We start from the raw sequence: 25,084 nt of genomic DNA, 5'->3' as shown, positions 1-25,084 counted from the left end.
AGACCTGAGTGGAGCCACTAGCCACACAAATGCACCTCATCCTGGAAAGGCACCAGGCTCATGGGGTCTTTTCCCCAGTTGGGGGAAAGGAATAAAGAGCCTTAAAAAGGCTGCAGTTCTGCTCAATATGGGGATTGCCGGCCAATTTCACAGATGGGAAGGGATCAGAGAGGCTGAGTTGCCCCCATTTAGCCATGCAGCCAAGTAAACCCAAGCTTCTTTCTTCACCTCGGATCTTTTTGCTTCCTTAGCAGAGACCGGGCAGGCCTGCCGGTTACGGCTGTACTGGGGCCGAAGAACAGATCACCTTGCGGCCTCCACTTGTGTGCCCAGACCCACGGCACCTGGACTCTTTCCCCAAATAAGGGCTTCTCGCTAGTCATGGGAGAGACTGGGGAGGCAAACACCTCCCCCCCAGCGCTCTTGAAGGACCCATACTAGTTCTACTGCCCCTCTGCAGGACCCTCCTCCCCATCTGACACTCCCATCTGAGACAGACAAGTGCACAGGTGCCTGGCTCCAGGCCGGCCAGGTGTGACCAGTAGGTGGCACCAAAGGGGCCTTCCAAGTGCGGAGGGCAGGATGGATGCACGTGCAGCCAGACTCCAGAACTCCCTTGACAAAGCTGAGGCCCTGGAGTCAGTGGCAGTGAGAAGAGATGCTGTTAGTGCAGGTGCCACCCCAGAGGGGCTGGCCAGGAATGGCCAGGAGGGCCATCCTCTCACAGTGGCATCACCTCCCCCGCCTGGAATGTAAGGAAAGCTGACTGACTGCCCGGAGGACAGTCTGACTGATGAGTAAGACACGGGGCCCTGGCTATCAGGGTGACTTCAGGTTAGTCTCCCTGCCTCAGTTTCCTCCCACATTACAGACGGGGTTAGTCTGTAGTAACTATCTCGAGATTTCAGGGGTATTCTCTACTCCTCTGCCCGCCCTTGCATTAAGCTCTCCTGTGACACAGACCAGAGGCAACAGAAGAGGGTTTAAATGCCCGGAAGTGTACATTTTTAATTGTCAACACAATATGGAGTTAAGGCACGATGCGGTTGCTTCTGAGAATTTAAGGGACAGAAGAGGACTGGAGAAGCAGGTGCTGTTTGGGGCCAGGCTCCCCGGCCACCTTTGTGGCTGCGGCCTGGGCCTCAGACCCGAGCCCCAGTAGACCCAAGGCTGTGTTGAAGAGGTTGACAGGAGTGGAGCCGTCAGTGATGAGGGTTGATTTCAGGCCCAGGCTCTGAAGCAGTTTTACCTGGAGGGAGCCAGAAGAGAGAGTCAGAGCCTGGTCCCTTCCCTCATTCCCCTGGCCGCCGCCCTGGGGTGGGCTGCAGTGCACTCCCATCTGACACTGCAGCTGCCGCCCAAGCCATCCTCGTAGGGCTAGTCAGTGCTCAGCAAGGAGCACAAGAGGAGACCGACAGTGTCATCCTCGGGCCCTGGACGGCCTGAGAGATATGGCCCCTGCCCGTGGCTACCTGCAGGAGCTCAGCATTCTACCCTCTGCTGGCCGTTTTTTTCTGTTCTTCAAATGCACCAAGTTTCATTGTGTCTTTTCTCTTGGACACTCTCCTGGGAAGTTCTTGTCAACTCTACACAGTGCTCAAGTATACCATCTTCAGAGTGACCCTCTTTAGACCAACTAATTTGAAAAGTCGCCTCCCCTTTCAGTGTACCGACTTCCTTCAAAGCAGCAGTCACAGTGATGTCCCATCCGTTTACTGTCCCCCCAGAAGCTCTGGTTCCCTGCTGAGTCTGGTACAGCGCCCAGAATGACACCACACTCGGTGATACGGGTCAGGACGTGTCACACAGGGACAGTGCCATCACTACCTCACCTCGCCCCCTCTGTCCCCGACATCTCTCTAGATGTATCTGCCTCCCCGGCTCTGCCTTCTTGGTTCCAAGTATCATCCCAAGACACGCACAACCCGCTTGTAATCTCCCCACCCTCACCTGCATCTCTGGCCCTGCCACAGCAAGGTCCCTGATGGTGCTGGGGCCCAGGGCCTCCGTCATCTGCTTGAACTTCTTCACCTCCACCTCGGCCAGCTGCTGGGCCTTGCTCACCTCCAGCTCCAGCTGGGCCCGGGCGTAGACCAGCTCCAGCTCTCGTACTTTCTGTACCCGCTGGAGCTCAGCCTCCTGAAAGGGGAATCTTCTTTCAGTCATGTGGCCCCCGGGGACAGTCCAGCAAGTCACCCAGCCAGCAAGGCTGAGGGAGCTGAGGTGAACAGGATGGAATTGCGAACTTACAGACAGTCAGGCGTAAATCCTGACTGTGCCGACTTTTCGGTAGTGACCCACGGGGGCCCCTGAACCCTCAGTGCTCTCATCTGTAAAGTACAGTAACACCTACTTCATGGGGTTTCAAGCATTAAATAAGATCACGCATGTAAAACACACAATACCTGGCACAAAACCGTCCGATGTTTGGGCCCCTATTACATGTGAGGTGGGTGTAATAACCGTCTTTGTCTTCCAGGCACGCATTAAGTGACTGGGTAGAAGGCAAAGGACTTTATAAACCACAAAATGCTTGAAAAGAGCTGTACATTATGGTACTTGATGCTCTACTCAGCTTTAGGGACTGCAGGGATTGGGCCTCTTCCAGTCACCAAGGCCACACCCTCCCAGGGACATCTCCCCTCTCACCGTCTCAATGGCCAGGGCCTCTGCCTTCAGCTTGGCCTGCAGCACAGAGCCCTGTCCCTCGATGCGCGCCGCCTCTGCACGGGACTCGGCCTCCGCCTTGGCGGTCCCGGTGCTCTCCACTGCAGTGCTGCAGACAACCCGCAGTCAGGCGGCACCCAGAGAAGGCCCGCCCAGCTCTCCTGCAGCCTGGACTGCTGCTGGCAGCTTCCATGAACACACCCCGGCTCCTGCCCGCACCAGCTGCTTTGCCAAGAGCTTTGGCAGGCCATCTCTCTCTCTCTCTTCTCTCTCTCTCCTTCCTTCTCCCCTCCCTTCCTTCCTTCCTTCCTTCCTTCCTTCCTTCCTTCCTTCCTTCCTTCCTTCCTTCCTTCCTCCCTCCCTCCCTCCCTCCTTCCCTTCCTTCTTTCTTTCCTTTTTTTTAAAAAATTTTACTCTATTTCTTTAGTTTTTGACCCACCTCAGAGCCTCCAGCTCCAAGAGTTCCCTGCGAGCTTTCTCAGCTTCTGACTGGTCCAAGATTTTCTGCCGCTCAAGCCGGCCTCGGGCTTCTTGCTCTAGTCTCTGAGCCTCGTGCCTGGGTGGGAGACGGGACAGGGAAGATGCTCGCATGAGGCCAGAGCTGGAACCGGAGCTCCAAGAGCGGGGACCACCAATCTACTGGGTGCCCAGGACGGACCCTGGCCCATGGGAGGCATTCAAGAAGAAGCGAAGGGTGTGCACGCCGTGGGCCTAGCATGATTCTAGACTCAGAAAATTGTGGCCAAGGCCCCTGCTGTGACGCAACCTTCGTCCCAGTGGGGACAGAAACAAATAACTTAGGGTGACTTTAGACAATGACGAGCCCTGAAAATGAGTATGGGGACACAATAATGACTTGGCAAAGAGGGTGCTGCTTCAGTTAGGGCGGAAAGCAAAGGGCACTGCAAGGAGGAGCCTGCCCTGGAGCTCCCAAGGGGAGAGCCCTGGGCACAGGAAGCAGTCCTTGCAGAAGGCCGTAAGCCCCACCGTGCATCTGAGGAGCAGAAAGGAGCTGGTGGGCCCGCAGCCTGGGGACGAGGGGAGGTGGGAGAGACAGGGCTGGATTCCGGAGGGCCTGGAAGACCCCGAAATGAGTCTGGGTTCTCACACAAGCGAGGAGAGAAGCCACAGGAGCAGGGTGACATGTAGTCACACTTTAAGTGGGCCAAGCTCCCTGCTGGGTAAGGACAACAGCAGACTGACCATCAGGGGAAGCCACTCACTTGGCAGCTGCCTCCTGGGAGTTGGTGGTGATCTCGATGGCCAGCTGGACGCTGCGCTGCAGGGCATCTCGGGTCCTCTGGTCCACAGGCTCCACTGACTGCACATCCACACTGCTGACCACCAGTCCGTTTTGGGGGAAGATGGCCCGGTCCCGGGCCTGGGGCAGGGCCTCGCTGTCAGACCCCTTGGCTTCCAGAGTCTCGAAGCCAAAGACAGCAGTGCGAATGATACGGGCTGAGTTCTTGTGGAAGTCATCGAAGGTGACAGAGGCCACGGCCCCCCGCACCCGGGATGCTATGGCCTTGCAGGCATCGCCCACAAAGTCAGGCACAGAGAAGAGCTTAGCCGTCTCCTGGGGGTCCTTCCGGTTGCGCAGCTCAAAGTGCCTATGAGTGAAGAGGCCCAAAACAGGGAGGCATTTTCCTCCATGAAACAACAATTTCCCCATCTTTGAATGGGGCTCCTCCACCCACCCTTCCTGGCTGGGCAGGGCCTCTCAGGGCAGAGAATGCTGCTTGGTGCCCGCCGTGTGCCACGTGAAGTCCTAGGAACCTTACACGCGCTCCCATCTCATTCTCTGCCACTCTGTGAGGAGCATTATCCCCTTCATGGAGGAGAAAACAGAGGTCCAGAGAGGTTAAGTGACAGACCCAGATTCAGCTGAACCCAGGCAGTGTGGCTTCCAGGGCCGATGCCCTTAGCTGTCGTGCTCCAGTGCCACAAAGAGAGCAGCGCCGCGTTGCCAGGCCCTGGCCACTCAGCCGAGAGGTAAAGAACACGCCCTAGGTAGTGTTGTGCATCGCTCCTGGGTGTGACTTATCTTCTCCACCTCTAGCTGCTGCCATTCAAGCTCTGACTACACACAGGCATTGTTCTGATGCTTGCTGCAGCCTGTCATCAGCCTGTGAGACTGATGGTCACGTGTCCTCTTCACTTTACAGACGGGGAGACCGAGGAAAATGCCAAGTCACTGGCTCAGGTCCACAGCCAGCAGATGGCAGGGCTGGGATGCTGACCCAGGCCACGGCCCAGAGTGTGTGCTCTTAACCTCCCGCCCACACGGCCCTCTCCCACCAGTAGGACAGATCTTTTTACAGCCTTGCAGTTATGTGTTTTGTTGAACATATGCTGAGTTTTGCTGGGGAGTGTCTTCCTATCACGTCCCCAAAATCCTGCTCCTGGGGGGTGAGCCCACATCTTCCCTGTCATTCCCCCGGGGCATCAGACTGAATTTCTGGGAACCCCTGCATGGCCCCCTGGGCCACAGCACAGTCTGACCCCCACCGCATCCTTAGCCCGACACTGGGAGGAGGCATCTCTTGCTGTCAGGGTTCCCCCAGGGCTGCTCCAGTAGAAGCTCCCGCTGCTCCTCCCGCCCCTTACCAGTTGTATGCGAGCTGTAGCTGCAGCCTGGCATGGTCTGCGGTTTCGATGGTGATGACATCTGTGAAGAAGTCGGGCCCCAGCAGCAGACAGAGCGCACGGCGGGCGTGGGGACGCTTGGGCCGCCCAGCCGAAAGGGACAACACCGTGAACTGCTCCTCAGGACCCAGCGACACCAGCTCAGGCCCAAAAACCACACTGCGGAGGGAGGGCGAGTCAGACACTGGGGAGCCTCTCCAGCTACCCTCCCCCGCCCCTCGTCCAGCCCCTTGTCCAGCCCCTCACCGAGCTCTCTTCTCCCTGTAGTCGTACACCTGCACGGCAGCGTTGTGAGGGACGCGGTAGCTGACCACTCGGGTCTTGTTCCGGGGAGCAGAGGGCTGCAGGGTCTTAGCCTTGTCCTTCTCACCTCTGTCTGCCAGCGGGTCCTGCCCCCTGTTCAGCAGCTCCTCCACCCCAGGGGGCAGCTCTTTCTCCCACAGGACCTCGTCCTGGGTCAGCATGTATGTGCTTCCAATCACAGCACGCACCTCAAGAAAAGGGGACAAGGAGGGACGTCACCAGGAGAGGTGGAAGGGAGAAAGCCCTGCCCAGCAGCCCTAAAGCAGAACTGGTGCAGGGGGTCGTGCCGCAGCGTGATTAAACACAGTCTCTGTGGCGAGGCTGCATTCGTGTTGGCGGCTGCTGGCTCCATCGCCTTGGGCAAGCTGCTTCACCTCTGTGCTTCAGTTCCCCATCTGCTACGCAGCCCTGACAGGGGCCACCTTGCAGGGTTGAGGAGTGAATGACATCTCGCATGTCTGATGCTGAGAACTTAGCATATAGTAAGGGCTTGATAATATTTCTTCTGTAATTTTCCTTCATGGGGCAGCTTGGAGAGTGTCCTGGGGACAGATGCAATCCTAGGAAATAGGCAGCACACACTAACACTGCCTGGATTCTGAGCTCTACTTCTAGGTTGGACTCTTAGAGAAAGAGGTCAGAGATGTGGTCCTGGGTCAAACCAAGGTAAAGGTTTCAGGTAAGAAGGCAAAGAGGAAGGATTCTGTTAGGAAAAGGGCATAAGGGAGGAGGTGGGTTCTCGCTGTTCCTGTGCCACACGCCCCAGTCAGACCTTTACGCCAGGGGCTGGATTTGCAGTGGGTACAGAGTCCCCGTCCTGAAACCCGGTTCGCCTTCTCCCTTGGGGGTTTGTAAAATTTGAAGTTAAGAAATTGAAGACAAAGGAAGGCAAACATTCCGCAGAATCCCCTCACATCTGCCTGCGGCTCAGCAGCTGCTATCAATGTTGCTGAAGTCTCCTCACTACTGCCACGTACCTCCCCCATCGGCATCACCTGCAGGCCCGGAGCAAGCCGCCACCACCACGGCCACACAGCAGTGACAGTGCCCAGCCCTCAGCTGTCACCTTTCCAGTCTTGACATCCTGCACGTAGATGCCCTCGTTCTCATCCAGGGGGATGGCCTGACGTTCTTCCACCACCTCCACCTTGGCAGATGGCACGTACTCCAGGGGCCCGCGGATGAGCCAGTGGTCACCAGCCTTGCGTGAGACTTTCTCCTCATCTTCCTCTGCCTCCAGGGGCTGCAGGGCCCTCAGCAGCAGCCCCTGCTGCTCCGACAGCACATACACGTCCTGGATACCTCGTTCCAGCCTCTCTCCCGGCTGGAGGAAAAAAGACTTCTCTCCCTAGTGGGGAGACATAGGGTTAGGATCAGCGGCCACCCAGGGTAGCAGGTGCCTCAACTGGCCCCTCTCCCAGCCCCATGGGGCCGTGGACTCCTTTCCAGGACAAGGGCCCAAAAGACACTTTCCCATCTGCACATTCCAATGCAGTACAGGGTTATTGGGACTGTGAAGCGCTCTCCAAATGCCTACAGATCCTATCTGGTCAAACCTGCCCTTAAAAGATACTGTGAACTGTCAGGACCTGAATCCTCACAAGCTCAACAGTTAAGAATTAACATACTGGACTTTCGGCCAAGATGGAGGCGTAGGTGGAAACACTGTGCCTCCTCACACAACCAAGTTTAAAGACAGCAAAGTTTTAGTAACAAAAATGCAACCAAAACACAGAAAATTGAACTATATGGCAGTCCAACAATGAACCATTCAGCCAGACCAGTAAGAGGGGCGAAGTCAGTGGCTGGAGGAGCGGGGTTGCACAGGAAAGATCCGCCAGACCGACCCAGGCCCCCAGGCGGCCGTGGGCGGATCCCAGGTGTGGGGTAGCAGCGGGCAGACCCAGTGAGAGCATAAGGCGGGCAGGCTGACTGAGATCACACATTCACGTGCAGATAAACCAGGCAAAGGAGCATGCAATGAGACAGACCACGCAGGACCCAGTGGCGGGAAGCAGCAGAGGGGACCGCTATTGCCTCTCTTTGACCCCGCCCGCACATACAGCGTCACAACCCAGCAACCTGGGTGGCCCCGCCTTGGTGAACACCTAGGGCTCTGCCCCTCATACGTAACAGGCGTGAACAGACCAAAACATTATGGCTCAAGAAGAACTCAAAGCCCCGGAGAAAATACCTCTAAGCGACCAAGAAATAGCCAAACTTTCAGATGCACAGTTCAAAACACTGGTGATCAGGATGCTCACAGAACTGGTTGATTTTAGTCACAAATTAGAGAAACAAATGAAGGCTAAACTAATTGAAATGAAGGGAAATGCACAGGAAACCAATATTGATGGAAAGGAAACTGGGGCTGAAATCAAGGGAGTGGACCAGAAGGAAGAAAAAAAAAATAACCAAACAGAAAAGAATGAAGAAATGAGAATTCAAAAAAGTGAGGAGAACCTGGGGAGCTGTTAGTTTAAAAAAAAAGTGAGGAGAGGCTTAGGAACCTCCAGGACATCTTTAAACATTCCAACATCCGAATTATAGGGGTACCAGAAGGGGAAGAGAAACAGCCACGAGTGGAAAACTTATTTGAACAAATAATAAAGGAGAACTTCCCCAATCTAGCAAAGGAAATGAACTTCCAGGAAATCCAGGAAGCTCAGAGAGTCCCAAAGAAGTTGGACCCAAGAAGGAACACACCAAGGCACATCATAATTACATAATTAGGCAAGAAGGGGCTGGAAAGAAGTATTCCAAGTCATAAAATCCAAAGACCTACATCCAAGATTGCTCTATCCAGCAAAGCTTTATTAGAGAGGTGCATTGATGTTCTTCCCTTTAAGATAATAATATATTTTAGAATAGAAGGGCAGATAAAGTGCTTCTCAGATAAGGTCAGATTCAAGGAGTTCATCATCATTAAGCCCTTATTATATGAAATGTTAAAGGGACTTACCTAAGAAAAAGAAGATAAAAAAGATGAACAGTGAAAGGACAGCAAACTCACAGTTATTAACAACCACACCTAAAACAAAAGCAAACTAAGAGGACAGCTAGATCAGGAGCAGAACCACATAAATGAAGATCCCAAGGAGGGTTAGCAACAGAGGAGTGGGAGGAGGAGAAGCGGGGAGAAGGTACAGAGACTAAGTAGCATAGACGGTAGGTAGAAAATAGATGGGGAGAGGGCAAGAATAGTATGGGAAATACAGAATCTAAAGAACTTGTGACACATGGACATAAACTAAAGGGGGGAATGGTGGGGGAGAGGGTGTGCAGGGTGGAGGGGAACAGAGGGGGGAATAGGACAACTGTAATGGCATAATCAATAAAATATATTTTTTAAAAAAGAACATATTGTCACTCTTAACTTCTCCTATGTTTTGTGTTGGGACAGTGTAATCTGGGCCTCTGCAAACTCCGGTCTTTGGGCCAGATCTTGCCTGCGCCTTTACAGGGGTAGCCAAGGTAGGCTTACACTTGTAAGTATGCAAATCACAGAATTCACTGCATTAATATTAATGAATTATTATTAACATACTTTATTATTACCCCATCTATATTGATATAACCCAGACGCCATGATATTTACCCATATAAAGGATCTAATTCAGTGCTGTTAGCACACCCACGAGTTGCCCGGCCAGGACCGCAGTCTAACTCCAGGACACGCTCATCGCCCCAGAAAGAGGCACTGTGCCGGGAGCAGTCACTGCCCAGCCCACCCACCTATTTTCTGTCTCTGCAAATTCACCCTTCCAGCCAGTGCATGTAAACGGCCTCACACAGGATGTGGTCTTTTATGTCTGGCTTCTTTTACTGAGCATGGCGTTCAAGTTTACCCATGTTGTAGGAAGCTGATCAACCGCTCATGTTCATTGCTTTCCATAGCTGAATGATATTCCATTGTTTGGATATACCACAATGTTTATACACTCATCAGCTAGCTTTCTCTGCCTGCTCACGCGAATATAATGCTACCGGAACACAGGGGTGCTCGTCCACTGACAAGCTGTTTATGCTGCTTGCATAGAACAGCAGCAGAGCTCCGTAGTTGTCATAGAAACCTTACCAATTGCGAAGCCCTAGACAACGGCAGTCTGACCCTTCATAGAAAAAAGTGTGCCGATCCCACTTGGTCCCTTATGGTTCAGACAGGGGCTGAGGTATGGGCTGGGGAGAAGGGTAAACCAAAAGCTTTTTTTTTTTTTTAATGCAGGATGTCAAAGTTTCCAGAAATATGAGCTTCACAGTCCGCGGCACAGGGCAGGGTCAGGAAGGTGCTCCCAACAGGGGCGGTGCGTAACTCAGGTCAGGGGCAGCTGGGGAGATCAGTGGCCGAGAGTCTCAGAGCTAGAACCTAGGGCGCCCAGGCACGGCAGGAGCCACAACAAGGGTGGCACTCCCAGAATGTGTACCCAGGGTGGGGGGAGAAAAGGAAGAGAGGTCTGAGGCTCTCATGCAGTTTAAGGGCATTCACCCTCTGGGGGAGGTAGAGGCACTTACCTTGACCACAAGTTTTTGTCCCAGCTGGTTCTTGCCATCTAGTCCGACTGGGTCAAGAATCACGCAGTAGTTTCGGGGGCCCAAGGTGGTGATAGGCACCACACCCAGCACCTCCTCGTAAACATCTGGCACATGAGCTTCTGTGTCCTGCACCGTCACCAGCCACTCCTCCCCAGTGCGGCGGGCCACTCCCCTCAAGTCTCGGAAGTTCTGCTGAGCCCGGAGGTGCAGGGCTGTCTGCAGAGCAAGACATGTCAGACGTCTGAGTAAATCCACCTGCAACTTCCTCAGGAGATCTGGGAAGCCCACTGGCCACAAATGCTCCCAGGTCTCAATGCCAGTTTCTACTAACCTAGGTGTTGGGAACCGCTCTGCCCGGTTTCAGGAGTTGTAACTGCCCCCCATGGATAAGGCTGAGTGAGTGAACTCCAGACTGGGAGCCACTTAGGAGACAAAGCTCAGCTCCCCGGCAGCAACACTGCTGCTGCTTCATCCATCTCTGCCCCCAACGCTTGGTCGGTTAGTCAGAGATGGGTAAGACCCCTCAGAGGGGGGCGACTTAAGCCAGACATGATCACTTGGGAGGCCCTCAAGGAAGGACTTGGGGGGCTGCAACAAAGAGGGAGTGATGGATCCTCGCCCCCCAGCTATTCTGATATAGCAGAGTCCCCATTTCCATCTGGGAGAAACGCTTCCTGGCTCCAATCCACTTAAGCCTGAAAACCTATGACTAGGAAGGCGGTGCAGCCCCTTCCCTGCTAGAGTGGATTTCGGGGTGATTGGGCATGAGAAAGAGTTCCTAAAGTCCTGTGAAGCCTGCTTTGCTGAGAGTGCTTTCATTCATATGATAAGGGTCCGAGCAGGAAATGAGTATGTCTCCCAAAGTTTTTGCAACCCCCTTACCTGATAGACACTCAGATTAAGCCCTCAGATTTCTTTGAAATGTTATCTACTGTTTGATCCTTGCTGCCTGATATTGATTGATGAGCTTTACCTGTATTCCTGTGTATTATGAACCTAATAAAAACCATTGAAGAAGAGGTTCTTGGTCTTTCTCCTCTGAGAGATTGGCCACCTCTCCTCCCCAAGCAGATCATGTCTTGGTAGTTTCATTTTCATCTGTGGCAGACGGGGGCACTTGTGGGCAAAGTTGCCCCCACACCCAGGAGGACTTTTTAACCCTTTCAGATGACCCGGGATACTCCTCAGGTTATCTGACCTCTGAAGCTTTCTTCTAGTGACCTCAGAAATATTGGTTCTCCTTTTCACTCCTGTGCCTGCCACCACCTCTGCCACTCTGAGCAGTCCCAACCCCAGGGCCCCTTGATTAACATCCACCAGAGCACAGACCTTTTCTGTAAGGATCACGGCGTCCACCAAATCCAGAACCTCCTCAAACACTGCTGGCAGGTATGCACCAACGGAGCGGACCAGCCATTCTTCTCCTGGGTCAAGAGTGCAGCAGTAAGGGTCAAAGGTCACCCAAGCCTGCTCCCCAGTCACCCCTGCCTAGACAACAGGGGAGCTACAGGACTTTGTACACAAGGAGATGACACTGTCCCCAGGCTCAAGGGCCTGACAAGAGTCCTGGTATTTATTCCTTTCTTTGAGTCTAGAGGAAAACTAACCGCTACCCAAGAGAATAAAAGAGCCCTTCTAAGTGCCCAGGTTGCTGCTATGCCAATACCTGCCGTGACTTCTCTAAGCTCCAAAGGCTGACTTATTTCCTTCCCATGAGATGGGCAGCCTCTGCCAGGACTGTAGATGGCGCTGAGGTTTTGGAAGAGGGAAAAGGGCCTGGGTACCGGTTCCAGCCTTGCCCTTCCTGGCCGTAAGCCCAGGTAAGTAACCTACTTTCTGTGCCTCCGTCTTATTATACAGAAAATGGGAATAGTGGTGACTCAAGGCTATCTGAGGACCAAATAAGTTATTATTTGTAAGGCATTCTGAACCACATGTGGCACAGAGGAAGCGCTGCATTTAAGACATCGTAAATACCACTGCCGCTTGCATGTGAACACCAGACACGGCCACTGCCCCCGGCTCATGGGAAAGGGTGCAGGGGAGGGAAAGGCATGTCAACGCAGTCAAGGTCACCAGCCAGATCAAGGCTGGGACATGGCCTGCGTGAAGGTGAGTGGGCAAAGCAGCTGGGGGCAGCCCCCAACAGCTTGGAAGGGTTCCAGGTAAGCACTTCTTCCCAGGCTGCGCTCACTCGCAGGTGGCTTTTCCCATCCTCCCCCCACTTTCCCCGCAGTCGAGGCGGTCAGAGCCATAGCCTGCCCACCCCTCCTCAGTGCTCCTTCCCAGTCCCACCTGTCACCCTGTCCTTGCCGTCCCGGTCCCGGCACTCTTTGCGGGCCCTCAGCCGCAGAGCCTGGTTCTGCCTGATGATCGTGGCCTGAATGATCTCGACGACCTCCACCTCCTTCTGGGGGATATATGTGCCTTGGAAGGGAAGATGAGGAAGAGGTGAAGGTTGGAAGGTATCAGGGTTATGATGGGAAGGCAGGAAGCCTCCGACCCACACTCCAGCCCAATGGGAAGAACTTACCAGGTCCTTCAAATAGCCACTCATCTCCCGCAACAATTTTATCTCCATTATTATCCTCGAAATCCAGCAATGCCTTAAGATGGAGTGCAGTGTTGGGCAGAACCACCTGCAGTGGGGTGATGTTCTAATAGGGGAAGAAGGGGGGGGTCATGGGGCGTCAGTGCTGTGACCCCAGGAGTCGCACTGACACCCTGGAGGTCAGGATTCACAGCATCAATCTTTACATATGTCCCCAAGACTTGGAATGGAAAGTACAAGACAGAGGTTGTCCCAAAGCCATCTGCTCTGAGGAACCAAGACAGGGTTGACTAAGCCAGACGATGCCACTGCTGATGAGCTGAGTACACACTTCCTCTGAAGGACGTGCTTAGAAGTTGTTTTGAACTAGAAGTTTAGGTGGGAAACTGGGTAGAGGGCTCGACAGGACACGTGGAAGGTACATCTGAAAAGCTGAGTAACTGAGCATCTCACAGCCCGGTGTGCACCGGGGCCCTCTGGGAAGTCTGAGGAGGTGGGAAGGTATCAACTGCTATGACAGGCACATTTAAAGCATGTGACTTTGTTTCAAGGTTGCCTCATGGTCACAAGATAGCCACTGCACTCCAGGCATCACATCCCCTTCCCTCAGGACGAGGGACCTGGCAAGAAGTAGCCACGCCTTTTAGAAGTTTGTAGAACTGTTTCTGCAAGTAGAATTTCACTTGATCTTTGATCTGAGGGAGGCAGAAAAGTACGGGAAAGGAACACAGTGGATAAAGAATAAGAGCAAGGTCACACAATTAGTACAGGTCAGAATCAGGACTTGAACCTCAGTGTTTGGTGAAGCCCACCTGCTGCTCCTTACTTCAGCTGGGTGGCTGTGGGGCAGAGGAGGTCAAGTCACTCTACTGTATTCACTGACCACACCCTGGGCTGGACAGAGGCAGAGCTGGAGGTCACTGCCCTGGCAAGCCCTTCCCTGTACGCCATGAGTGTGCATGGTACTCTGCTGGTGGTAGGGGGACAGGACATACCCCGTTGTCACAGAGTTTAAGTGCCCGAAGGTGACATCACATAGGCACAGACCATTCTCTCCAAGCAGACTGCGGACAGTGCCAAGGGTGAGAGGTTGCAGAAGTTCAGTTGAAGGAGAAGTTAGGGAAGGCCCTCAGAAAGTGACATTTGAACTGGGGCTCCAGGGAGAGCTGGCTTTTGATAAAGGAATGGGAGGAGGGGGAGAAGGTGAGTGTTATAGGAAAAGCAGAGTCCGGTGTGCTTCCCAGCCCCCACGTCTCCTCTCTCCCCATTTCCTATCTGTTCCATCGAAAATCCCACCTAAATTTATCCATCCCGGCTATCGCCCTCACCCGAGCTGTCAACACCTCTCTCCTGGGCTGTGGAAATAGCTTCCTAATTGGTCTCCTGGCTACCACCTTTGTCTCTCTCCAGTGTGTCCCTCAAGCCTTTGCAGGCAAGTTCCCAGCTTGGGTGACTGGGTACCCACTAGTATCACCAAGTAAGATTGGGAATACGGGGGAAGAACAGATTTGGGGGGTCAGGAAAAGCATTGGTTTGGACATTCAGGAGAGGGCTTCCTAAAGGCAGTCAATGGCCTCTGAGCTAAGGGGCAGGGTTCGGTGTGGACCATGAAAGCACGAGAGGACACATGAGGGTTTGGGACAGAAGCTGAAGGCAGAGAGGGCAGTGAGGAGGAGACACCTCTACAAAGATGGAAAAAAGACATCCACAGGGCAAAATATAAAGACACATTTTAAAAAGAGAGCAGATCAACAGAGCAATGTGGTTGAGAGGGCCTGTGAGACACAACAGGACTGTCCAACGGGGGGGCCTGCAGTTTGGACGTCTCAGTGCTTTGTCAAAGGCAGCACAGCGGGGCGGGGCTGGGGCCGGGCCAGATGCAGGGGCTTGTGGGGGAACAGGGCAGAGGACAGCAAGTACAAGTTGTCTTCAAAGAGTAAGTGGGGAAAGCAAAGCAGTAAATAGCCAAAATGAGATTCACAGGGCCACTCATAAAAGTGCACACAAATTTAGCATATTCTAGGACCCAGCAACTCTTATTAGTCTCTACTCTTATTAAAAAAAAAAAAAAAAACCCAAAACCAGCATGCACAAGGACACGCAGACAAGGACATTTATTGCAGCACCGTTTTTCCTGTATCAATTGGCAACATCCTAAATGACACCCAGTGGGGGAATGACTGAACCTCTATACATCACACAGAATTGCAACAACAATTAAACAAGATATGACTTGTGTACCAAGATGCACCAGTCCATTCAAAAGACACTGGCAAATAACAATATGGTAGCCCTTATGCAAACAGGTTATGATACTTTTTGGATACATGTTGACGTGAACACATAGTCATTTCTGGAAGTGTGTGCCCTGAATGAGTGGTAGTAGATGCCTCTGGGGAATGGAGAGCAGATACTGGTGGTGGAGTCAGGGAGGACTTGGCAGCCTTATGAATGCATTCCATGGAAGGAAAAACTTACATAAATAACCCTTTAAGGCCAGAAAAGGATGGAAGAGACAGAACGTGCTAATCGGCCAAGAGAAAGCTATTGTTAGTGAAGAAGTCAAAGACAGGGGAGAAAAGCTCTAGATGCGGAACAAGGGTTCCAGAGATAGAGGGATGAGCCCTGAGCCCACCTGATGGTGGGGAACCCCCTGGAGGCTGCAGCACGTGGGGAGGAGAAGGTGGGCTTCCAGGGAAGAGAACATAGATCCAAATCCTGTCAGATGGCCTCGATTTCCAACTACGTAGGTGACCCGAATTGTTCAAGAGTGCAGAAAATAGGAAGAGACTGAAGAATAACAAATATTTAGAAGCGCACAGAGAACGGTGGGGAGAAAGCTGGCTGGGAAGGAAGAGAACCAAGGAGCAGGGCTTGGGTTGCCATGGACCGCTTGACCTGCTCCTGCTGGCGGTGCCGCGCGGCAGCGGCGAGCGGCAGGCAGGCTGGGAGGGCCCGGTGCGAGTGCAGAAAGGGCAGGAGGCGATGCTGCCCCAGGGCCTGGTTTTGCCACAGTCCAGAGCACAAGGGCTCAAACGAAGAGTTCAGTCGGGGTCGAAGAGAATCCGAGGGATAAAAGACGGGATCCAAAGCCTCGAGGGGACACAGCACTAGAGGGCTAGAACTGGGGGCACATGGCAGGAAAAACGCTGGAGTTTAATTTCAGAGCCAGCCCGAGGGGGAGGGGAAGGGGGGGGGGGCGGGTGGGAGAATTACCGAGCCCACACTGGATGGGGCTGAAGCTGCATAGAAGGGGCAGAGTCAGAGCTGAGGTCAAGAAGGCCAAGTTGTTGACAGGGTCATTGCAAGAACATTAATAAGACTCTGAGGAGGACGGGGGGGGGGGGGGGGGGCGGCGGCGAGGGAAGGGCGGACCAAGTTCTCAGTGAAGACTGCAGGAAAGTGGTGCAAGGCAGAGGCAAGTCTGACTCCAGAGTAGAAAAGAAGCATCTCAGAAGCATAGGGCTCTGAGGAGGGAGGGCCTGGCCCTTGGAGACCTGAGCACATGGGGTTTGAGACAAGGAGCCGCTGGGGGCCAGCAGGCAGAGGCTGCAGAGGCTGCAGAGGCTGCAGAGGCTGCAGAGGCTGCAGAGGCTGCAGAGGCTGCAGAAGCAGAGATAGGAAGGCTTTTGCTCCACCCTCGGAACCTTTCAATACTGGTGTCCCATCACCTCGACTCCTCACCACCCAGACGGGGATGTAGTTGTCTGAGGTAGGCCATGGTTATGGGGAATTTTCTAATGAAAAGAACACTTTGACATTGTTCACTCAGATTCCAAAGGTTAACACTCTAACCATTCTTCATCACTTTCTAGCTCCACACACGCACTTTTCTGCAAAGTGTTTACATCTAAGTGGACAGGAACATCTCAAGTTTCTTGCGTCGTACTAGAAACTATGCTCCTAGGATCAGGAAGCACTGCTCAGTGGAGGGACACAGTGTAGGCGGGTAAGGAGGTGAGGCAGGAGGACAGTTATGGATATAAAGACGGGAGGTCCACTTGCTCAGGCCCACGACCCGAGTGCAACAAGGACAACGGCTTGGCTGCAGCGCAGGCCCGAGATGCCTTCCCATGAAAAAGTCACAGGCATCTGAACCTGGACCTCATCTTGCCCACCACGGCTGTCACTGCACACCAGTGTCTGGCACCAAGTGAGTGAACAAAATGCTTATGCTTGGCACAGGTCACTTAGCGCCAGACTGGCCGGGGGCTTCCAGCAGGCTCTGGAGCCTGACTGATTAGGTGGTGAGATGGGCCAACAGCTCTCAAAAGAGGGGCAAGTGAGCCTGTTGCAGGCATGTGAGGAGTAAGCAGGGGTTGGGGAAGGTCAGTGGAGGAGCAATGCGTGGATTTTACCCTTGGCAAAACCAGGAAATGTTACTCCCCCGCCCCCGCATGGTCCCGATTTGTTTTCCCTCCAGAGGCAGTGTGGAGCCTTAGGACGGGACAAGGAGAGAGGGTCAGATACCTTTTCCAGCACCTCCCCTGGGTACAGAGGGAAGGGGTCCTGGGCGAGCCGGATCTCCAGGTCAGCGTGGCGGAGCCGTACTTGCCCTGTGCCATCAAAGAGCACCAAGCCCTCGGCATCCCGGGACACCGGGTTGGCCACTGTGCAGTAGTGGCGTGGGGGGACAGTCACCATGCGCACGGGGGCAAACAGGACCCTGTTGGAGGGTGAGAAGTGGCATGAGGACCCAGGAGACTTCCAATCCCAAAGGAGGCAGTGAGTGGAAGAGCAAGCTCCCTGTGACCCCAAGGAGGGCTGGTCCATGGGAGAGATGGACGACGGTGCCAGCTGGACTGACGGGCCCTCCCCAGCCCCAGCACCGCCCCACAGCCCAGTCTTGACACCAACCTCTCATTGTCCTGCCGGATATAAGTCCTGGGCCCAACCTCCACACGGGACACATTGCTATTCTGGTCCAGCACGTGGATGTAGTGGTATGGGGGGATGCGGATGATGGACTCTTCAGTTGCCATGGTAGCTCCTGTGTCTAGGGCAGCATAGAAAGTGATAGACAGGTGGGGAAGATACAAGATGAACACAGGGGGCCTAGGATGACGCAGGCGTGAGCCTGAAAACCGGCTGGGGTTGGGGGGAAAGGACCCTTTCTCTTCCAACTCAGATTACTCTACCCTTCATTGTCTCCCTACCCCCTTCTCCTTTTTCTTCCCACCCAGGGCAGCACAGCTTGTCCAGATATCACACCTGCCAAGAACTGACGGGCGGGCGCAGTTAACCACAGAAGCCCATGGTTCGTTCTCAGCTGATCCTTTGTTTTAGTCCCATCAGCTTCACAGCCAGCTGCCTGCACTTTCCCAATCTCCAAACCCCAAGGTGTAGGAGGAGCTGGGAGTGCAGGTCCATCTCTGGGGGTGCCTTGGCCTTCCCCTGCACAGCAGGGATTAGCGGGTCCTCCAGAGGGCAGACTGTTCATTTCAGGGCATCCCAAGGACCCAAGCAGTATTCAAATGTTAGCCCACAGCCCAAGAATATTTGCATAATCTTTGTCTGCTCCTCCACCCCCACCCCTGGGCTTTAAGCAGCCCTGGAATCCCCGATGGAACTGATGCTCCTATAGAATCAACTGGATTAGATACAGCATAAATTGTTCTAGTTCTTTTCTCCTCTTTCTCTCTGGTTCATTGCCAGCCTCAACTCTCTTCTGTCAAGAGTAGCAGGGAGACTGAAAAGTCAAAAGGGGTAAATGCATACTGGATTCTTCCTACCCCATCCTTCCAGCTTCTGAGTCCTGGGTACTTCCATCCAGTGCTTGGTCTATTCGGGAAGTCATACCTTCAATCTAAACCCCATCCATCACTGCCTCCAACATGCCTTGGACTTTGGACAACATGTGCCTTTGAGTCACACAAAGGGAACCAAGCTTACTAAGCGACCCAAAGCCTTGTCTTCTGAGACTTTGGTCGCGTGGTTTTAGAGCCACTGACTCCACCATTCATCCAGCTTCCAACCTGAGTGAGAAATGGAAGCAAGGCGAGAGAACCGGCACGGGAAAACCAGGTAGGAGCTATGACATCGCAGAATCAAGGGGGGGCCCAAGAGTTTTACTTGATCTACACAATCTGTACGATTTCAATGTTGGGGTTTAGAAATAGGGAGTTTTCACAAACCCTCAATTCCTGACTTTCTTGAAGAATTAGGAGTTAGACCCTACGTTCCCACATAGTGAAATTGGCTATGGCCAAGGAGCAGCTGTGACCTTCAGATGGGACGCGGATTTTCCTGCTCACCACAGTTCTCACCACTCCCCGCTGTCTCACACCTGGCCTGTTGCACTCATAAGTACCTGACTGGTTCCTGTTTATTTTATTTATTTTTTATTTTAGATTTTACTTCTTTTTCAGAGAGAGAGGATGGGAGAAAGAGGGAGAGAAATGTCCCTCGGATGCCTCTTGCACCCTGGCCCACAACCCAGGCATGCGCACTGACTGGGAATCAAACTGGCGACTTTTGGTTCACAGGCCCACACTCAATCCACTGAGTCATACCAGCCAGGGCTAAATCTTACATTTTATTATTTTTTAATATTTTATTTATTTATCTTTAGAGAGGAAGGGAAGGAGAGAAGTAGAGAAATATCAATGTATGGTTGCCTCTTATGCATCCCCTGCTGGGAACTGGCCTGCAACCTAGGCATGTGCCCTGACTGGGAATCGAACCGAGATTGTGTGGTTCGCAGGCCCGCGCTCAATCCACTGAGCTACACCAGCCAGGGCTAAATCTTACATTTTAATTAAAGCAGCCAAGTAGGAAGGTACCACATATGATGTAATGAATTATTTTTTTTTTAAATAGCCAAGCCCTGGCTGGCGTAGCTCAGTGGACTGAGCGCGGGCCTGTGAACCAGAGTATCGCAGTTCGATTCCCAGTCAGGGCACATGCCTGGGTTGCAGGCCAGTTCCCAGCAGGGAGCACATGAGAGGCAACCATACATTGATATTTCTCTCCCACTCTTTCTCCTTCCCTTCCCCTCGCTCAAAAAAAAAAAAAAAATAGCCAAGTGTGCACACCTGGAACCAATACAAAATAATATTGAGTGTAAGCCGTAATTGAAAAGACAATAGGTGCGTGTAGCTCTAAGTAGCCAAATCCTGGATAGGGACAATGTGTCGTTCAAGGCCACACAGCAAGTTAGTGGTGCGATCCAGATGAGAATCTCAGTCTCCGGGGAGCGCGCCCGCCAAGCAGCAGCAGCAGCAGCAGCAGCAGCAGCAGCACAGGGCAGCGGTTACAGTGCGGAGTCAGCCTGGACTTCCTTACAACTCTCATCCGCGGCCTTCCTGCCTCGACTTGCCTCATTTTAAAAGAAGTTAGTTTCGATCCATTTTCCTGGTACATTTTTCACACCAGAGGGGTGTTATTCTGCTCCTCATTCTTTTATCTTGCAACTTTGTATGGGACTTGCCCTTGACACTTTTCCATGGCTCCTTTTTCTATATGAAGTGAATTCCCCTTTAACTCGTAGGAGAGTGGCTTTTCTAAAGCCAGAGCTCCCTCTTCTGCTGACTTCAGGCAGTGTTTGAAAATACTAGGACTGGTGCTCTGCTTCGGGGGTTGTTGCCCTCCTCACTCTCATCTGGACCTTCTCTTTTCTTCCTCTCTACTGTCCCATTCTGCTCAGCTGTGCTTCCAATCCCTGAAATTGCTCCCCGATGTGGGGCCCCTGTTCCCCTGGGGGCTAGAACTGATCTTGGTTCTAACCTTTCCTTGGATGGGTGATCTTAGACAAGTCCCTTGCCTTCCCTATACCTGTTTCCTGGCCAATAAACTGAGAAGGGATAGGACATTTACTCAAGTTATGAGGGCTGAGTTCATCATAAAGCACCTGGAACAGAGCCTGGCTCTTCAGAAGCACCATGTCTCACTGCTGAGGGAGGGTGGCCTGAGGCCGCTTCCTTATCCATTTTGGGCATGTGACCTAGCACCCGAGGCTCAGCCTCAACCCTCACTATGTACTGGTCAAGAATGTGGCAAGTCTTTGGTTGCTCCAGCTGTGGGGCTAGAAGAACAGAAAAGAAAGGGGCATCTGACAGCCAAGAGCAGCCTTTCCCAGCTGCTCCTTTGCCAGGTTCTCTGCAGGGCGGAAGCCTGGCCAGGAAGCCAGATGGAGGGAGAGGAACAGCTAGGGCTGCAGGCGGAGGCACGGAGAGGGCTCCCTGAGGCCCCGCAGGGAAGATTTGAACTCTGGGTTATGCAAGGCTGGGAAGCAGGCTCTAGAAAAAGCCTCCAGTGGCTCCTCGATGGATGATCCCTCCCTCCCCCTATGGCTGAGGGCTCTCACCATCTGTCACCCCAGCTGGCCTCCGTCAGCAGGGTTGAGAGCCTGGCCCAGCTCAGTGACTCAGCTGCGAGTCATCCTTTCAACTGATCAAACTGGACTTTTGCCTTGTATGAGGCCAAGCCCATGCCAGTAGCCCTTGTTTCAGTACCAGGACTTTGTCTTATCCCCCTGACCACCCATCCACCATGCTCTACAGCTGTTCCTTCCAGCCAGAGCACCTGCCAAGTTCACCCAAGAACAGACTTGGCCTTTTCACTCACCATCCACAGAACTGAGTTTCAATATAGGGCCTCTCAGGAGATCCGGGGAAACCATTTGACTCAAGCAGCATGTTGGTGACAAGTCTCAAATTTAGACTTTTGTGGTTTACCAGATGACATGAATAGTCAGAGCATTTTACTGCTGACATACCGAGCCCTGGAAAGAGCATGGTTAAGGAGTCTGTTGACCTTTGGAAGGTCCTGCCCTGACTTTGGTGTGGCCCCAACACCCCAAATCCACTCATAGCTCTCCCTTCAGTGCCAGATTCTGAGATCTGTCCTAGTCTGTCCTCTGGGTACATATCCAGATTTGCCTGATCACATGTCCCTCAAGTGTCATGAGGCTCCTTAAGAACAGTCAGCTTTCCCCCAAAGTCTCAGAGACCAGCAGCTTCCTGGCTGCATCACACCTCCCCCCACACACTCCAAGAAGACGCGTAATGAGTGGATGAGCGGCGAGCACAACAGCCTGTAAGGAGAAGCTGGGTCCATCCTCTCATTGAGACAGCTCTTCACCTGCATCTTGGCTCAAAAATAAACTTTTGCTGCCGAAAATTTTAATTGACTGACGAGTCACTACATACCAGAGATCTTCAGGGTCCATTGTGAGTGGCTGACAGTGAATCTTAACTGATGCCCAGGTGACCAGCTACACTTGTGTATTTGGTCTGCAGTGAACAGCAGCAGCCGCACCTGGAAGCTTATTAGCGACACAGAATCTTGGGTCCCACCTGAGAGCTGTTGAGTCAGTTGGCATCTTAACTCAACCCCAGTGATTTATTTGGGCTCACATTTAAGTATGAGCACCCAGGTCTGCAGCAGCCTCTCTCAGCCCTGACTACACTAGAACCACCTGGAGAGCTTTGGCAACCACCCGTCTCTGAGGACCCTGATGAATTGGTCTGAGGTGAGGTCCGAGCATTGCTCTCTCCTGACTCATACAGCAGGAATTTGGTCCTGTCATTGCCAGCACGTGCTTGAGCCACATGCTGGCCTCTGAGCCTTACTTTCCTACACTTCGAAGTGGAAATAGAAGTGACTATTTCCTAGGTTTAGATACTGGAAATTAGTGATCTTTGGAGGGGTAGAGACTGGAGGATGCCCAGGGGAAGGAAGAACGAAGGTGACCTCACACTACAGACCACTCACTGCTCAAGGGCAGGGGATTCCCTTCATACTCCCCTCGCCCCTTCACCCCCAGGGCCAAGGAGTCCCCTAGCCAACACAAGCCCCCACCCCGACTTTTAAAAATATTTTATTTCTTTTTAGAGAGAGGAGGAGGTGAGAAAGAGAGGGAGAGAAACATCAATGTGTGGTTGCCTCTCACAAGTCCCACACTGGGGACCTAGCCAGCAACCCATGGATGTGCCCTGAACTGGGAATCGAACTGGCAACCCTTTGGTTTGCAGGACCCTGTTCAATCCACTGAGCTATACAAGCCAGGGATCACAAACCCCCTTGTCCCAAATCCCAGACTCCTGGTCCAGGCATGCCTGCAGATGGAGGTGAGGTCAGCGACTCAGCCTTGTCACCATCACTTCCACCAGGCTTAGGGTTAGAAAGGCCCACAAGAAGTGTGTCATCAACAGGCACTTCTCTTCCCAGTTTACCTTCGCCGATTTTACACCTTCTAGTTTTTGTTGGGAGAAGGCAAGAGTCACATTACTCAGGTACTGCAGAGAGACTGTTTCCACTAGACAGTTTCCTGGTTTAGGGAAATTATTTCCCGCTTTAGGGGACTATAGTGGAGAATTTTGAAAATCTGTCTCACGCAAATCATGTAGCAGCAACATTTTAGAAACTTTTTCTCCTAGGAAAATCTTATCTAAGCTCCAGCCCAAAGGGGTGGAGCTTTGTGGGAGGAACAGCTCTGCCGGCCTGCCAGCATGCCTCTTGTCCTCCGTCCCCTGACCACCTGCGTGCTGCTGATTAAAGCCAACCATTGAAGGCAAGGATTACCTAGATTAGAAGTGACCCAGGAACAGGGCTTCAGAATCCCTGATCCAGATGTTTTCTAAACTCATCCAGGACTCAGCTGGGGGTGTTTCCAGGTCTCACAATGGGCTGAGGAGACTCTGGAACTTTCATTATCATTGGCAAGGGCCCCTGGATAACAGCCCCCACTTATTAAAAACTTCAATGTCAGGCATAGTGTTAAATACCTTTAATTAACTCACTTAACCCTCCCAAGAACCTAGAAGTTAAGGAACTTGCTCAGGGTCACGGAATAATCAAAGTTCAAAGCCAGAATTCCACCTCGGGTACCCGGACTGCAGAACCCCCCCGAACGAGGACCAGCTTGGCTTCTTAGGCACAAATGTCAATTATGATTCTAAACCTAGAACAGGAGTTGGGTGGGGCTGGGTACTCTCCAGGAAATAGTGCCAATGGCAACTCAATTATCAGCACTTTCTGCAACCTGGGAGGGGAGGACACACAAGGAGGCCTGAGTTACCAGGGAACCTTCAGGTGGCTGTCTTATTTGCTCATGTCTTTGGAGAGCTGCCCTGCCAGAAAGTACCAACCCGGGGCAGGCTGGGTGCCCTGTGTGCCCAGAGCAGAAGGCAGGCATTTCTAGGGAGTTAGTTGGCATGCCTCCTGCCAGTCTTTCCCCCATAACCCAGAATCCAGGGGTCCAGCCAGGCAGGGAGCACAACAGAGGGGACATTTGTCTCACCCACCATCCCCTACCTTTCCAGGCTTCCCTCCTGAGATCTAAGATCCCTAGAATTAGAGGTTGGTGAGTCCAAATGAACTTCCTGCTTTTTCTTTTAAACACATATATTTTTAACCCTCACCTGAGGACATGCTTATTGATTTTTGAGAGGGAAAGGGAGGGAGAGTGGGACAGAAACATCAATTGGTTGTCTCTTGTATGTGCCCCCTAACCCACAACCTGGGTATGTACCCTGACCCGGAAACAAACTCATGAACCTTTTGTTTTACAGGATGATACTCCAATCAACTGAGCCACACTGGCTAGGGCTACGCTTCCTGTTTTCTACTTCCTGCTCACAGACATGGAAAAAAAAATTTTTTTTTAAAGCCCTGCTCACCAAATCCCACACCTTCTGGAAACTAAACCTGGCTTAAGATCATTCTGCTAACGACTTCTTAAATGATCTACAAGGCCCACAGCTGGCATAGCCCTGAGGGGGGCAGTATGAAAACCCCAATATTTGGCAAAGTTGAGGGATCTCAATGTGGACAAATCACATTCTGAGGGCTCAGGGAGACAGGGCAGAGTCAAGGTCTCCAGTCAGAGGCCAGATGAGGACAGCAAGACCCAATCTAATTCCAGGAGGGAGTGTGAACAGACCCCTTAAGTTTCTCCTATCCTTCTGACATGGGAGCTTGAAGTCAGAGGTCTGAGATTTTGGAGGAGAGGGATGTCGGTGAGGTGGCAAACTGATCTATCTTTACTTCACAACACAGAAAAACTCCCAAGGAAAGCAAAACCTCTAAAGGCCAACCCTCCACCCACCTTCTGCCTGCTCTGCTTCAGAAAGGTCTTACCTGCCCCAGCAGAAGGAAGGCCCTAGAAGGCAGGACAGGGCTGGAGAGAGCCTTGACGGACCCAAGGCTCCACCACTGATTCAAGGTCTTGGGGCCAGTACAAAGGACTCACATCCAGAAGTGTGGCTGACTGCAACAGACTCCTCGGATTGGGGAAAATCCAGGGACCCAGCCTCAGGAATCACTTCCAGGCAGGGAAGGGCAGGGCAGGGCGGGGCAAACTCGGGGGTGGAGCTTGAGTATTTAAAGGGCCCTTGCAGCTGGTTCTCCTTTTCTCCTCTGGGCGGCTTTGACTGCCTCTGA

General features: G+C 52.7%; 1 protein-coding gene across 2 annotated transcripts; it reads right to left on the bottom strand.

Annotated features, from left to right (window-relative positions):
- Positions 1–982: 982 nt before the first annotated feature.
- MVP (major vault protein) lies at positions 983–25,026 on the bottom strand. 2 transcript variants are annotated; one of them, XM_053671491.1, is made up of 15 exons: positions 24,894–25,026; positions 17,558–17,696; positions 17,171–17,366; positions 12,683–12,806; positions 12,445–12,576; positions 11,479–11,573; positions 10,129–10,365; positions 6,683–6,964; positions 5,560–5,804; positions 5,275–5,472; positions 3,891–4,277; positions 3,107–3,223; positions 2,650–2,776; positions 1,951–2,139; positions 983–1,249 (listed from the first exon to the last, which is right to left on the bottom strand). In XM_053671491.1, exons 2-15 carry the CDS (start codon positions 17,680–17,682, stop codon positions 1,061–1,063), a joined length of 2,643 nt encoding a protein of 880 aa, XP_053527466.1. In that variant the 5' UTR covers positions 17,683–17,696; positions 24,894–25,026; the 3' UTR covers positions 983–1,060. The 2 variants fall into 2 exon arrangements, with proteins under 2 accessions (XP_053527466.1, XP_037014406.2); XM_037158511.2 differs by having other exon boundaries at positions 24,782–25,024.
- Positions 25,027–25,084: the final 58 nt, after the last annotated feature.

The sequence above is a fragment of the Artibeus jamaicensis genome, unplaced genomic scaffold (genome assembly GCF_021234435.1).
Source record: "Artibeus jamaicensis isolate MK-2021 breed Jamaican fruit bat unplaced genomic scaffold, CSHL_Jam_final contig_700, whole genome shotgun sequence".
NCBI lineage: Eukaryota > Metazoa > Chordata > Mammalia > Chiroptera > Phyllostomidae > Artibeus > Artibeus jamaicensis.
The sequence above is the reverse complement of the archived record's forward strand: the minus strand, read 5'-3'. Positions and strand labels throughout refer to the sequence as shown.

Coding starts and splice junctions, on each gene's coding strand:
- MVP (XM_053671491.1), bottom strand. CDS start 17,682: ATGGCAACTGAAGAGTCCATCATCCGCATCCCCCCATACCACTACATC. Junction 12,577..12,682: donor GTGGCTATTTGAAGGACCTG/GTAAGTTCTTCC, acceptor TTCCCTTCCAAG/GCACATATATCCCCCAGAAG. Junction 3,224..3,890: donor TCCCAGGAGGCAGCTGCCAA/GTGAGTGGCTTC, acceptor TCTCCCACCCAG/GCACGAGGCTCAGAGACTAG.